The following is a 14,258-nucleotide window of genomic DNA, read 5'->3' as shown; positions in this document are numbered from 1 at the left end:
ACAGCAGGATTCAAAATGAACACGTTTTATTTGATCCTAAAAAATAAATAAATAAAAAAGAAGTAATAACGTTCATCTGACAGTTATTTTCTCTGGAATGGTGGTCTGGTTCTTAAATGCAACTCAAGTTGAAATCTGAAAAGGGTTTAGCATTGCTTTACTTTTCAATGCACTCAAGGCTGCTAAGAATGAAGGCTGCTGTTGTGGGCTTGAAAAACACAAACTGTTGTTAACAAACAGATTAATAACGTGGTAAAGAGACCGGGGGGGGGGGGGGGGGGGGACAGACAGAAACTCAAATTATAAACTCCGGTATTGTATAAATATAACTAAATCGCGGCGAACTACACTATTGATACGTTACCACACCAGCAGTAAGCCTTGTGAATGGGGAGAAAGAGCAACATTGTTCAACTCATTAGGAAACTAAAAAAGAAACGAAACACGAAAACAAGAGTCCAATTAAACCCTCCTTCAATTAGGAGACACTTAAACAGGAAGTAATAATTCCACTCCTTTATTCTCTCATCTGGTAATAACAAATACATGACAGGCTTTATCAGCAGAGGGAGCATGCCCTCATCCTTATTAGAGAGGGGAGGGAGGGGAGGGAGGGAGGGAGGCTGGGAGGGAGGGAGGGATGTAATTAAAGAGACGGCGCTACAAAAAGAAAGAAAGAGGGAGAGTTTCTCCTCTCTAATGAGAGTTTATTACCCAGCATTCCCAAATAATGTAAAACGGAAATGTTTAGCCGCGCTGTCACGCTCATTAGCAGCTGAGCAAAGACAAGATAACGACGAGACAACAACAACATAATCTGAACCGGATTTACACCAGCTCACATATTCTAATGAAAAGGGGAGAAGAATGCTAGCATATTTAGAAAGCAAGCATGTGGTTGGGGATCACTGTGTTGGCCTAGTTAGTGAGAATGTGGCGGCTGTGGCTACAGCGCTAATGCTAATTCCATTTGTAATATGCAGATGATATGCAGATGGCTCTCTTTCCTATTCTCAGCAGACATGTTGGGTCATTCGGGCACTTCCACTCACGTCAGAAACGAAGAGAGCGAGCAAGAGAGGGAGAGAGCGAGAGAGGGAGCGAGAGAGGGAGAGAGAGAGGGAGAGAGAGAGAGGGAGGGAGAGCGAGAGGGAGGGAGAGCGAGAGAGAGAGGGAGGGAGAGCGAGAGGGGAGAGCGAGAGAGGGAGAGCGAGAGAGGGAGAGCGAGGAGAGCGAGAGAGGGAGAGCGAGAGAAGGAGAGCGAGAGAAGGAGAGCGGGAGAGCGAGAGAGGGAGAGCGAGAGCGAGAGAGGGAGAGCGAGAGAGGGAGAGCGAGAGAGGGAGAGCGAGAGAGGGAGAGCGAGAGAGGGAGAGCGAGAGAGGGAGAGCGAGAGAGGGAGAGCGAGAGAGGGAGAGCGAGAGAGGGAGAGCGAGAGAGGGAGAGCGAGAGAGGGAGAGCGAGAGAGGGAGAGCGAGAGAGGGAGAGCGAGAGAGGGAGAGCGAGAGAGGGAGAGCGAGAGAGGGAGAGCGAGAGAGGGAGAGCGAGACAGGGAGAGCGAGACAGGGAGAGCGAGACAGAGAGAGCGAGACAGAGAGAGCGAGACAGAGAGAGCGAGACAGAGAGAGCGAGAGAGAGAGCGAGACAGAGAGAGCGAGACAGAGAGAGCGAGACAGAGAGAGCGAGACAGAGAGAGCGAGACAGAGAGAGCGAGACAGAGAGAGCGAGACAGAGAGAGCGAGACAGAGAGAGCGAGACAGAGAGAGCGAGACAGAGAGAGCGAGACAGAGAGAGCGAGACAGAGAGAGCGAGACAGAGAGAGCGAGACAGAGAGAGCGAGACAGAGAGAGCGAGACAGAGAGAGCGAGACAGAGAGAGAGAGAATAAAGTCAAATTATTTGCCTTTAAATACGTTACATTAAAGATTCAGAATTCTAATGAAGACAGGCAGCATCAGCCACGGGTTAGTGAACACGCCACAGACCTTCATTTCTACCACTAACAGCTTCCAAAGGAAAGAAAGAACCAAGGAAATGAACACAGAACATCTCAATATAGTACTGGGAGGCATTGTGTGCGTGTGTGTGTGTGTGTGTGTGTGTGTGTGTGTGTGTGTGTGTGTGTGTGTGTGTGGAGATACACTCTTCTCTCCTAACTTTCAGCAATTAAAAGCGAATATGAAGTGACTGTAAAGAGACGTATCTTATCTCTGAATGGGTAAGTGTGTAAAAGGGATTAGATGAAAGAAAATTATAATTATATATATATATATATATAATATGGCTTGGTATAAAAATGAGAATATGCGAGAGTTTGTTTAGTTTAAATATGGGGAATGTAGTGGTGTCTTCATCACAGCAATACTACAACCATTGAGAAGAGCAGGAGGTACTTCAATATGTTCAAATGGAGATTATTTCAAAACGCCCAACAAGCGGGGCCTCTCGAGTGGTGCAGTGGTCTAAGGCACTGCATCGCAGATTCTGGGCTCTCGGGAGACCCATGGGGGGCAGCGCACAATTGGTCCAGCGTCGTCCGGGTTAGAGGAGGGTTTGGTCCAGCGTCGTCCGGGTTAGAGGAGGGTTTGGTCCAGCGTCGTCCGGGTTAGAGGAGGGTTTGGTCCAGCGTCGTCCGGGTTAGAGGAGGGTTTGGTCCAGCGTCGTCCGGGTTAGAGGAGGGTTTGGTCCAGCGTCGTCCAGGTTAGAGGAGGGTTTGGTGCAGCGTCGTCCTGGTTAGAGGAGGGTTTGGTCCAGCGTCGTCCGGGTTAGAGGAGGGTTTGGTCCAGCGTCATCCGGGTTAGAGGAGGGTTTGGTGCAGCGTCGTCCGGGTTAGAGGAGGGTTTGGTCCAGCGTCGTCCGGGTTAGAGGAGGGTTTGGTCCAGCGTCGTCCGGGTTAGAGGAGGGTTTGGTCCAGCGTCGTCCGGGTTAGAGGAGGGTTTGGTCCAGCGTCGTCCGGGTTAGAGGAGGGTTTGGTCCAGCGTCGTCCAGGTTAGAGGAGGGTTTGGTGCAGCGTCGTCCTGGTTAGAGGAGGGTTTGGTCCAGCGTCGTCCGGGTTAGAGGAGGGTTTGGTCCAGCGTCATCCGGGTTAGAGGAGGGTTTGGTGCAGCGTCGTCCGGGTTAGAGGAGGGTTTGGTGCAGCGTCGTCCGGGTTAGAGGAGGGTTTGGTCCAGCGTCGTCCGGGTTAGAGGAGGGTTTGGTCCAGCGTCGTCCGGGTTAGAGGAGGGTTTGGTCCAGCGTCGTCCGGGTTAGAGGAGGGTTTGGTCCAGCGTCGTCCGGGATAGAGGAGGGTTTGGTCCAGCGTCGTCCGGGATAGAGGAGGGTTTGGTCCAGCGTCGTCCGGGTTAGAGGAGGGTTTGGTCCAGCGTCGTCCGGGTTAGAGGAGGGTTTGGTCCAGCGTCGTCCTGGTTAGAGGAGGGTTTGACCCAGCGTCGTCCTGGTTAGAGGAGGGTTTGACCCAGCGTCGTCCGGGTTAGAGGAGGGTTTGACCCAGCGTCGTCCTGGTTAGAGGAGGGTTTGGTCCAGCGTCGTCCGGGTTAGAGGAGGGTTTGGTCCAGCGTCGTCCAGGTTAGAGGAGGGTTTGGTGCAGAGTCGTCCGGGTTATAGGAGGGTTTGGTCCTGCGTCGTCCGGGTTAGAGGAGGGTTTGGTCCAGCGTCGTCCGGGTTAGAGGAGGGTTTGGTCCAGCGTCGTCCTGGTTAGGGGAGGGTTTGGTCCAGCGTCGTCCGGGTTAGAGGAGGGTTTGGTGCAGCGTCGTCCGGGTTAGAGGAGGGTTTAGTCCAGCGTCGTCCAGGTTAGAGGAGGGTTTGGTCCAGCGTCATCCGGGTTAGAGGAGGGTTTGACCCAGCGTCGTCCGGGTTAGGGGAGGGTTTGGCCCAGCCGGAAATAGAAAAACAAAATTGAATCTGAATTTCTCCATTCTTATTCACACAGACGAATAATACTACTTTTCCCTCTTAAATACATTTTCCCCGAGTTAGGGGAGGGTTTGGCCCAACGTCGTCCTGGTTAGAGGAGGGTTTGGTCCAGCGTCGTCCGGGTTAGAGGAGGGTTTGGTCCAGCGTCGTCCTGGTTAGAGGAGGGTTTGGTCCAGCGTCGTCCTGGTTAGAGGAGGGTTTGGTCCAGCGTCGTCCTGGTTAGAGGAGGGTTTGGTGCAGCGTCGTCCGGGTTAGAGGAGGGTTTGGTCCAGCGTCGTCCGGGTTAGAGGAGGGTTTGGTGCAGCGTCGTCCGGGTTAGAGGAGGGTTTGGTGCAGCGTCGTCCGGGTTAGAGGAGGGTTTGGTGCAGCGTCGTCCGGGTTAGAGGAGGGTTTGGTCCAGCGTCGTCCGGGTTAGAGGAGGGTTTGGTCCAGCGTCGTCCGGGTTAGAGGAGGGTTTGGTCCAGCGTCGTCCGGGTTAGAGGAGGGTTTGGTCCAGCGTCGTCCTGGTTAGAGGAGGGTTTGGTCCAGCGTCGTCCGGGTTAGAGGAGGGTTTGGCCCAGCGTCGTCCAGGTTAGAGGAGGGTTTGGCCCAGCGTCGTCCTGGTTAGAGGAGGGTTTGGTCCAGCGTCGTCCAGGTTAGAGGAGGGTTTGGCCCAGCGTCGTCCTGGTTAGAGGAGGGTTTGGTCCAGCGTCGTCCGGGTTAGAGGAGGGTTTGGTCCAGCGTCGTCCGGGTTAGGGGAGGGTTTGGTCCAGCGTCGTCCAGGTTAGAGGAGGGTTTGGCCCAGCGTCGTCCGGGTTAGAGGAGGGTTTGGTGCAGCGTCGTCCGGGTTAGAGGAGGGTTTGGTGCAGCGTCGTCCGGGTTAGAGGAGGGTTTGGTCCAGCGTCGTCCAGGTTAGAGGAGGATTTGGTCCAGCGTCGTCCGGGTTAGAGGAGGGTTTGGCCCAGCGTCGTCCGGGTTAGAGGAGGGTTTGGTCCAGCGTCGTCCGGGTTAGAGGAGGGTTTGGTGCAGCGTCGTCCGGGTTAGAGGAGGGTTTGGCCCAGCGTCGTCCGGGTTAGAGGAGGGTTTGGTCCAGCGTCGTCCGGGTTAGAGGAGGGTTTGGTGCAGCGTCGTCCGGGTTAGAGGAGGGTTTGGCCCAGCGTCGTCCGGGTTAGAGGAGGGTTTGGTCCAGCGTCGTCCGGGTTAGAGGAGGGTTTGGTGCAGCGTCGTCCGGGTTAGAGGAGGGTTTGGTGCAGCGTCGTCCGGGTTAGAGGAGGGTTTGGTCCTGCGTTGTCCGGGTTAGAGGAGGGTTTGGTCCAGCGTCGTCCAGGTTAGAGGAGGGTTTGGTCCAGCGTCGTCCGGGTTAGAGGAGGGTTTGGTCCTGCGTCGTCCGGGTTAGAGGAGGGTTTGGTCCAGCGTCGTCCGGGTTAGAGGAGGGTTTCTAGCGACTCCTGTGGCGGGCCGGGCGTAGTGCACGCTGACACGGTCGCCAGGTGTACGGCGTTTCCTCCGACACATTGGTGCGGCTGGCTTCCGGGTTAAGTGGGCATTGTGTCAAGAAGCAGTTGCGGTTTGGCTGGGGTCGTGTTTCGGGGGACGCACGGCTCTCGACCTTTGCCCCTCCCGAGTCCGTACGGGAGTCGCAGCGATGAGACAAGACTGTAAAATTGGAAACCACGAAATTGAGGAGAGAAAAAAAAGGGGTAAAAGTTAAAAAAAATAATTGTAATAAAAAGTATTAATCTCCTTCAGTTCAGTGAAGATTCTTTCTAAAACACAACATAAATAATCCACTTCAAATGTCAGGTTTTATTAGTCGTGCCTACGGGGTACACAGCATCCAAATAAACGCTGACTTGCAATGAAATAACAAGAAGAAATAATACAAGTGTAGCCCGTCTTTTAGCTAGCTATCAGGACTAGCCATCAGGAAACTAGGAAGAGGAGGCCGCGTAGCCCGTCTTTTCAGCTAGCCATCAGGACTAGCCATCAGGAAACTAGGAAAAGGAGGCCGCGTAGCCCGTCTTTTCAGCTAGCCATCAGGACTAGCCATCAGGAAACTAGGAAGAGGAGGCCGCGTAGCCAGCCTTGTCAGCTAGCCATCAGGACTAGCCATCAGGAAACTAGGAAGAGGAGGCCGTGTAGCTCATCTTTTCAGCTAGCCATCGGGAAACTAGGAAGAGCTGGCCGTGCAGCCCGTCTTGTCAGCGAGCCATCAGGATACTAGGAAGAGGAGGTTGTGTAGTCGGTTTTTTCAGCTTGGACTCCCACTTTCCTTTTAATATGTTAATGAAGATTCACAACAAAGTATTAATCCAAACAATGACCCTTTGACCCCGTCACTGGCGGCAACAGGAACTTGTTGAAGATGAAAGCATCACGTCCTATCACAACGCATGATATACCATCACGTCCTATCACAACGCACGATATACCATCACGTCCTATCACAACGCACGTGATATACCATCACGTCCTATCACAACGCATGATATACCATCACGTCCTATCACAACTCATGATATACCATCACGTCCTATCACAACACATGATATAACATCTTGTCCTTTCACAACACATGATATAACATCTTGTCCTATCACAACGCATGATATACCATCTTGTCCTATCACAACGCATGATATACCATCACGTCCTATCACAACACATGATATACCATCACGTCCTATCACAACGCATGATATACCATCACGTCCTATCACAACGCATGATATACCATCACGTCCTATCACAACACATGATATACCATCACGTCCTATCACAACACATGATATACCATCACGTCCTATCACAACGCACGATATACCATCACGTCCCATCACAACGCACGATATACCATCACGTCCTATCACAACGCACGATATACCATCACGTCCTATCACAACGCACGATATACCATCACATCCTATCACAACGCACGATATACCATCACATCCTATCACAACGCACGATATACCATCACGTCCTATCACAACGCACGATATACCATCACGTCCTATCACAACGCACGATATACCATCACGTCCTATCACAACGCACGATATACCATCACGTCCTATCACAACGCACGATATACCGTCACGTCCTATCACAACGCACGATATACCATCACGTCCTATCACAACGCACGATATACCATCACGTCCTATCACAACGCACGATATACCATCACGTCCTATCACAACGCACGATATACCATCACGTCCTATCACAACGCACGATATACCATCACGTCCTATCACAACGCACGCTATAACAAAAAAAAAATTAAAATCCATCGTTCACATAAAGGAGGACTAAAGCGAGCGTGGTCATTGGTTGCCCAATCTAAAGACTAGGTCTTAGTTTCCCTCCCCTCGATAATTCACGAGCCCGTAGCCTTAACCCGTTTCACTTCCTCATGTTCTGTCCGTACCGCTCTCCTCCCCGTCACCACCAGGTTAAACATTCCCTCAGAGGCACAAAATGGCTCCCAACTCAGAGCCATAGTGGATTCCGGAATCCTCCAGTTGCCACCCGCCTTCACGTTGACATGCTACATCCCCCATTACGGACACGATAACATGCGTAACACAGACAGAGAGAGAGAGCAGAGGAGCTATTCACCGTCACACACACACACAGCCCCAGTCAACTCCCAGAACTCATCGCTGTCATCTCCGGGGAGAGAGGACGGAATGAGAAGGTCCGCTTTCAGCCAGCCAAGATCCACGTCCCAAACGGCCCCGTATTCCCTACATAGTGCACTACGTTAGACCAGAGCCCAATGGGGCCCTAACGCTGCACTATACAGGGGAATAGGGTGCCATTTGGGATCCAGGGCCAGATCCAGACAGTAAATGCCACTTAATAAAAGGCAATGATTTTATTCCCTCCCCCTCCCCCTCCACAACCCCCCCACTCCCGTATCTCCTTAAGTATCCAGCACTTCAGCCACACTCACCATCAATCATCGTCCAACAGCCATAAGTGACATCAATTTCCTGCTGTTACCAGAAAGCAGGGAGAGCTCTGTGTGTGTTCGTTCACGCGTGAACGTGAGTGTGTGTGTGTGTGTGTGTGTGTGTTCACACGTGAGTGTGTGTGTGTGTTCACACGTGAGTGTGTGTGTGTGTGTGTGTGTGTGTTCACACGTGAGTGTGTGTGTGTCGAGTCACCTAACATCATCGTACTATGATGAGAGGTCCATGGAGTCTCCGAGAGTTTCACGGAGGAAGAGCAAAAGGTGAATCTATTGCCATTGTCCCAGGGTTAAGTCTGTCAGTCCTGCAGCCTCAAAATGTCTGCTGCATTTTGGGTGTGTGTGGGGGGGGGGGAGCACAAGACGCACCTAAAGAATAGTGGGACACGAAACTCGTCCGAAGTTGGACGATAACTGACGTCAGACTCTACGGATGGACAGATGTTGGGAGGTGTAAAGGTACAGCAGGATAGACAGACTGTCTTCACAGGACAGACAGACTGTCTTCGTGCGTGATGGATGGACAGATGTTGGGAGGTGTAAAGGTACAGCAGGACAGACCGACTGTCTTCGTGCGTGACGGATGGACAGATGGACACCACACATCAAGGAGGTCGCTGTGAGAATCATCTCCGTACTACACGAGACAAGAAAGCCTCGTTAAGAAAACAGACGAGCAGCTTGATAAAACCCATAGCAGCGTATTTTCATCCCAGCTCCTGTGTTCATAAATCAGCATGTTGATTATGGCCCATTTCTCCCCCCCCCCCCTCGTGATACACTAATTAACGACAGGGATCAGGACCGCATGGAATTACAGCCAACACTAACGGCTGGTTAACACAGGGGATTGTGACAGATCTGTTACAGTCTGAGTGTGTGTGTGTGTGTGTGTGTCAAAGTTTTACCAACAGGCGCTACATCAAATAATAACCACGTCTGTCATCGCAGCTATAAACAACAACAACAACAGGAAAAGGGAGAAGTCAGGCATGAAAAGCGTGACGCTACAGGGGTCGTCTACGGTGGCGTTTACAGTACGCAACACTACCCTCTCAACACACACTGTTCTGTTACCCACTCTGAACGTCCCCCCCCCCAACACCTTCAGGAAGTCACATGGTTCAGAGTAGGAAGTGTAGAACTTTGTCAAGTGCCAATCAAACAACAACAAAAAAGTCCACAAACTACTGGGTCAGTGGAAACCCACATCACATGACAACCAGCAGCCAGTATTACCTCTGAATCAACGGGTGGGAGGGTGGATGGGACAATGGTTGGATGAAATGAAAGCAGGTATTGTTTGATGGAGTGGGTGTGGGGCGGAGGGTGTTTTACAGTAGTTGGTGGTTTAGAACGATGTGCTGTTGAATTGTGTTTTACAGTAATAGGTGGTTTAGAACGATGTGCTGTTGAATTGTGTTTTACAGTAGTTGGTTTAGAACGATGTGCTGTTGAAATGTGTTTTACAGTAGTTGGTGGTTTAGAACGATGTGCTGTTGAATGGTTTTACAGTAGTTGGTGGTTTAGAACGATGTGCTGTTGAAATGTGTTTTACAGTAGTTGGTGGTTTAGAACGATGTGCTGTCGAATTGTGTTTTACAGTAGTTGGTGGTTTAGAACGATGTGCTGTTGAATTGTGTTTTACAGTAGTTGGTGGTTTAGAACGATGTGCTGTCGAATTGTGTTTTACAGTAGTTGGTGGTTTAGAACGATGTGCTGTCGAATTGTGTTTTACAGTAGTTGGTGGTTTAGAACGATGTGCTGTTGAAATGTGTTTTACAGTAGTTGGTGGTTTAGAACGATGTGCTGTTGAATTGTGTTTTACAGTAGTTGGTGGTTTAGAACGATGTGCTGTTGAATTATGTTTTACAGTAGTTGGTGGTTTAGAACGATGTGCTGTCGAATTGTGTTTTACAGTAGTTGGTGGTTTAGAACGATGTGCTGTTGAATTGTGTTTTACAGTAGTTGGTGGTTTAGAACGATGTGCTGTTGAATTGTGTTTTACAGTAGTTGGTGGTTTAGAACGATGTGCTGTCGAATTGTGTTTTACAGTAGTTGGTGGTTTAGAACGATGTGCTGTTGAATTGTGTTTTACAGTAGTTGGTGGTTTAGAACGATGTGCTGTCGAATTGTGTTTTACAGTAGTTGGTGGTTTAGAACGATGTGCTGTTGAAATGTGTTTTACAGTAGTTGGTGGTTTAGAACGATGTGCTGTCGAATTGTGTTTTACAGTAGTTGGTGGTTTAGAACGATGTGCTGTTGAATTGTGTTTTACAGTAGTTGGTGGTTTAGAACGATGTGCTGTCGAATTGTGTTTTACAGTAGTTGGTGGTTTAGAACGATGTGCTGTTGAATTGTGTTTTACAGTAGTTGGTGGTTTAGAACGATGTGCTGTTGAAATGTGTTTTACAGTAGTTGGTGGTTTAGAACGATGTGCTGTTGAATTGTGTTTTACAGTAGTTGGTGGTTTAGAACGATGTGCTGTTGAATTGTGTTTTACAGTAGTTGGTGGTTTAGAACGATGTGCTGTCGAATTGTGTTTTACAGTAGTTGGTGGTTTAGAACGATGTGCTGTTGAATTGTGTTTTACAGTAGTTGGTGGTTTAGAACGATGTGCTGTTGAATTGTGTTTTACAGTAGTTGGTGGTTTAGAACGATGTGCTGTCGAATTGTGTTTTACAGTAGTTGGTGGTTTAGAACGATGTGCTGTCGAATTGTGTTTTACAGTAGTTGGTGGTTTAGAACGATGTGCTGTCGAATTGTGTTTTACAGTAGTTGGTGGTTTAGAACGATGTGCTGTTGAAATGTGTTTTACAGTAGTTGGTGGTTTAGAACGATGTGCTGTTGAAATGTGTTTTACAGTAGTTGGTGGTTTAGAACGATGTGCTGTTGAAATGTGTTTTACAGTAGTTGGTGGTTTAGAACGATGTGCTGTTGAAATGTGTTTTACAGTAGTTGGTGGTTTAGAACGATGTGCTGTTGAATGGTTTTACAGTAGTTGGTGGTTTAGAACGATGTGCTGTTGAATTGTGTTTTACAGTAGTTGGTGGTTTAGAGCGATGTGCTGTTGAAATGTGTTTTACAGTAGTTGGTGGTTTAGAACGATGTGCTGTTGAATGGTTTTACAGTAGTTGGTGGTTTAGAACGATGTGCTGTTGAATTGTGTTTTACAGTAGTTGGTGGTTTAGAGCGATGTGCTGTTGAAATGTGTTTTACAGTAGTTGGTGGTTTAGAACGATGTGCTGTTGAATTGTGTTTTACAGTAGTTGGTGGTTTAGAACGATGTGCTGTTGAATTGTGTTTTACAGTAGTTGGTGGTTTAGAACGATGTGCTGTTGAATTGTGTTTTACAGTAGTTGGTGGTTTAGAACGATGTGCTGTTGAATTGTGTTTTACAGTAGTTGGTGATTTAGAACAATGTACTGTTAGGTGGGGTGTATAAGGTGTATGGAAACAGAGTAACATACTGTTAGATGGGGTGTATAACGTGTATTGAAACAGTAACATACTGTTAGGTGGGGTGTATAAGGTGTACGGAAACAGAGTAACATACTGTTAGATGGGGTGTATAAGGTGTATGGAAACAGAGTAACATACTGTTAGATGGGGTGTATAAGGTGTATGGAAACAGAGTAACATACTGTTAGATGGGGTGTATAAGGTGTATGGAAACAGAGTAACATACTGTTAGATGGGGTGTATAAGGTGTATGGAAACAGATTAACATACTGTTAGATGGGGTGTATAACGTGTATGGAAACAGAGTAACATACTGTTAGATGGGGTGTATAAGGTGTATGGAAACAGAGTAACATACTGTTAGATGGGGTGTATAAGGTGTATGGAAACAGAATAACATACTGTTAGATGGGGTGTATAAGGTGTATGGAAACAGAGTAACATACTGTTAAATGGGGTGTATAAGGTGTATGGAAACAGAGTAACATACTGTTAGATGGGGTGTATAAGGTGTATGGAAACAGAGTAACATACTGTTAGATGGGGTGTATAAGGTGTACGGAAACCTAGTAACATACTGTTAGATGGGGTGTATAAGGTGTACGGAAACAGAGTAACATACTGTTAGATGGGGTGTATAAGGTGTATGGAAACAGAGTAACATACTGTTAGATGGGGTGTATAAGGTGTACGGAAACAGAGTAACATACTGTTGGATGCGCTGTATGGGCAGTGGGAGGAGGTCCTCTAGTTTACAGTTGAGGAACTCTGGTCTGGACTCCTGGAGCTTCTTAAACCTTCTAAAGGCTTTGTTCTTCTTTACCTGGAGCTGAGGACAGAGAACAGACCATTTAATATCACCCCGAGTCCTCCACTAAACAGATCTTTACCTGGAGCTGAGGACCGAGAACAGACCATCTAATATCACCCGAGTCCTCCACTAAACAGATCTTTACCTGGAGCTGAGGACCGAGAACAGACCATTTAATATCACCCTGAGTCCTCCACTAAACAGAGGAGACCGAAGAGTTGGACAGAGAACAGACCATTTAATATCACCCTGAGTCCTCCACTAAACAGAGGAGACCTGAAGAGTTGGACAGAGAACAGACACCATTTAATATCACCCTGAGGTCCTGCACTAAACAGATCTTTACCTGGAGCTGAGGACAGAGAACAGACCATTTAATATCACCCCGATTCCTCCACTAAACAGAGGAGACCTGAAGAGTTGGACAGAGAACAGACACCATTTAATATCACCCCGAGTCCTCCACTAAACAGATCTTTACCTGGCGCTGAGGACAGAGAACAGACCATTTAATATCACCCTGAGTCCTCCACTAAACAGAGGAGACCTGAAGAGTTGGACAGAGAACAGACACCATTTAATATCACCCTGAGTCCTCCACTAAACAGAGGAGAGCGAAAAGTTGGACAGAGAACAGACCATTTAATATCACCCTGAGTCCTCCACTAAACAGAGGAGACCGAACAGATGGACAGAGAACAGACCATTTAATATCACCCTGAGTCCTCCACTAAACAGAGGAGACCTGAAGAGTTGGACAGAGAACAGACACCATTTAATATCACCCTGAGTCCTCCACTAAACAGAGGAGACCTGAAGAGTTGGACAGAGAACAGACACCATTTAATATCACCCTGAGTCCTCCACTAAACAGAGGAGACCGAAGAGTTGGACAGAGAACAGACACCATTTAATATCACCCTGAGTCCTCCACTAAACAGAGGAGACCTGAAGAGTTGGACAGAGAGAGTTGGACAGAGAACAGACAGAGATAACTTCTCAGCCACTCAGAACAGAACATGCCAAAGGACAGTTTCTAAATCGAGGGCATGTCAACTCCCTCCAACTAGGGTCAGCTGCTGTGAACATCAAAAACATCTCTCTACTGATGACGGATACCTGCTCCCCCCACGCCGCCGCCTGTCTGTCTGTCTGAGCGGCCGCGCCGCCGCCTGTCTGTCCGTCCATCCGTCCGTCCACCGGCTGGCTGCGCCGCCTGTCTGTCTGTCTACGAGGCCGCACCGCCGTCTGTCTGTCTACGAGGCCGCGCCGCCGTCTGTCTGTCTACGAGGCCGCGCCGCCGCCTGTCTGTCTGTCTACGAGGCCGCGCCGCCGCCTGTCTGTCTGTCTACGAGGCCGCGCCGCCGCCTGTCTGTCTGTCTACGAGGCCGCGCCGCCGCCTGTCTGTCTGTCTACGAGGCCGCGCCGACGTCTGTCTGTCTGTCTACGAGGCCGCGCCAACGTCTGTCTGTCTGTCTGCGCCGCCATCTGTGTACTCCCCCCAACACCAATCACCTCTATGTCAGTCATTATCTCTCTGGGTTGGCAGTCAGAGTGGAAGAGGAAGTCTGTGTGTGTTTGTGAGAACGTGCGTGATTGTGTTTGAGCACGCTCTCATTCAATAGGCATGTTGTAAATCATGTCAACATGAGCGTCAACAATACGACAGCAGAAAGAGGGACTCATCTTGTCGGCCATCAAAACAAGCATGGCTGCCGTAGGGCCCAAGAAAACCTGCGTTTGTGGAAGACGTGGACAGAATCACCTAATCCAGACATTACAAAAACAGAACGAAACAATATTTAAAAACAATTTATTGAACTTCTTCCCAGAGAACCATAAGTATTGACCATAATGCATCAGCTCTCTGAAACGACACAGGAATTCCCCTGCCTGTGTGTGTGTGTGTGTGTGTGTGTGTCTACACATTGTGTAACAGCCGTTAGAGATAATGTTAAAGATAACCAGTCTTCTGGTAGAGCCGGAAAGGCTCAATTAAAATGTTAACTACAAAAGTAGCCGACCTGTCAGAATGGCATCATGATTATTTGCATCCATTTTGTTTTGCAAAACTCTGCAATCACAGGAGCAGCACAGCAACACCTCTTAAACAATCAAC

At 48.9% G+C, this 14,258-nt stretch overlaps 1 protein-coding gene across 3 annotated transcripts in view; it reads right to left on the bottom strand.

The window, feature by feature from the left end:
- Positions 1-14,258, bottom strand: part of LOC110490691 (Rho guanine nucleotide exchange factor (GEF) 39) — a 107,994-nt gene that overhangs the window by 72,812 nt on the left and 20,924 nt on the right. For all 3 annotated transcript variants that reach the window (XR_005036248.1, XR_005036249.1, XM_036945433.1), the window contains exon 5: positions 12,039-12,157. Coding sequence is in view for 1 of the 3 variants with exons in the window: in XM_036945433.1 (XP_036801328.1) it covers positions 12,039-12,157 (119 nt within the window). In the remaining 2 variants the exon portion in view is untranslated. The remainder of the gene's footprint in view (positions 1-12,038; positions 12,158-14,258) is intronic.

Source organism: Oncorhynchus mykiss, chromosome 15 (assembly GCF_013265735.2).
Source record: "Oncorhynchus mykiss isolate Arlee chromosome 15, USDA_OmykA_1.1, whole genome shotgun sequence".
Classification (NCBI taxonomy): domain Eukaryota; kingdom Metazoa; phylum Chordata; class Actinopteri; order Salmoniformes; family Salmonidae; genus Oncorhynchus; species Oncorhynchus mykiss.
The sequence above is the reverse complement of the archived record's forward strand: the minus strand, read 5'-3'. Positions and strand labels throughout refer to the sequence as shown.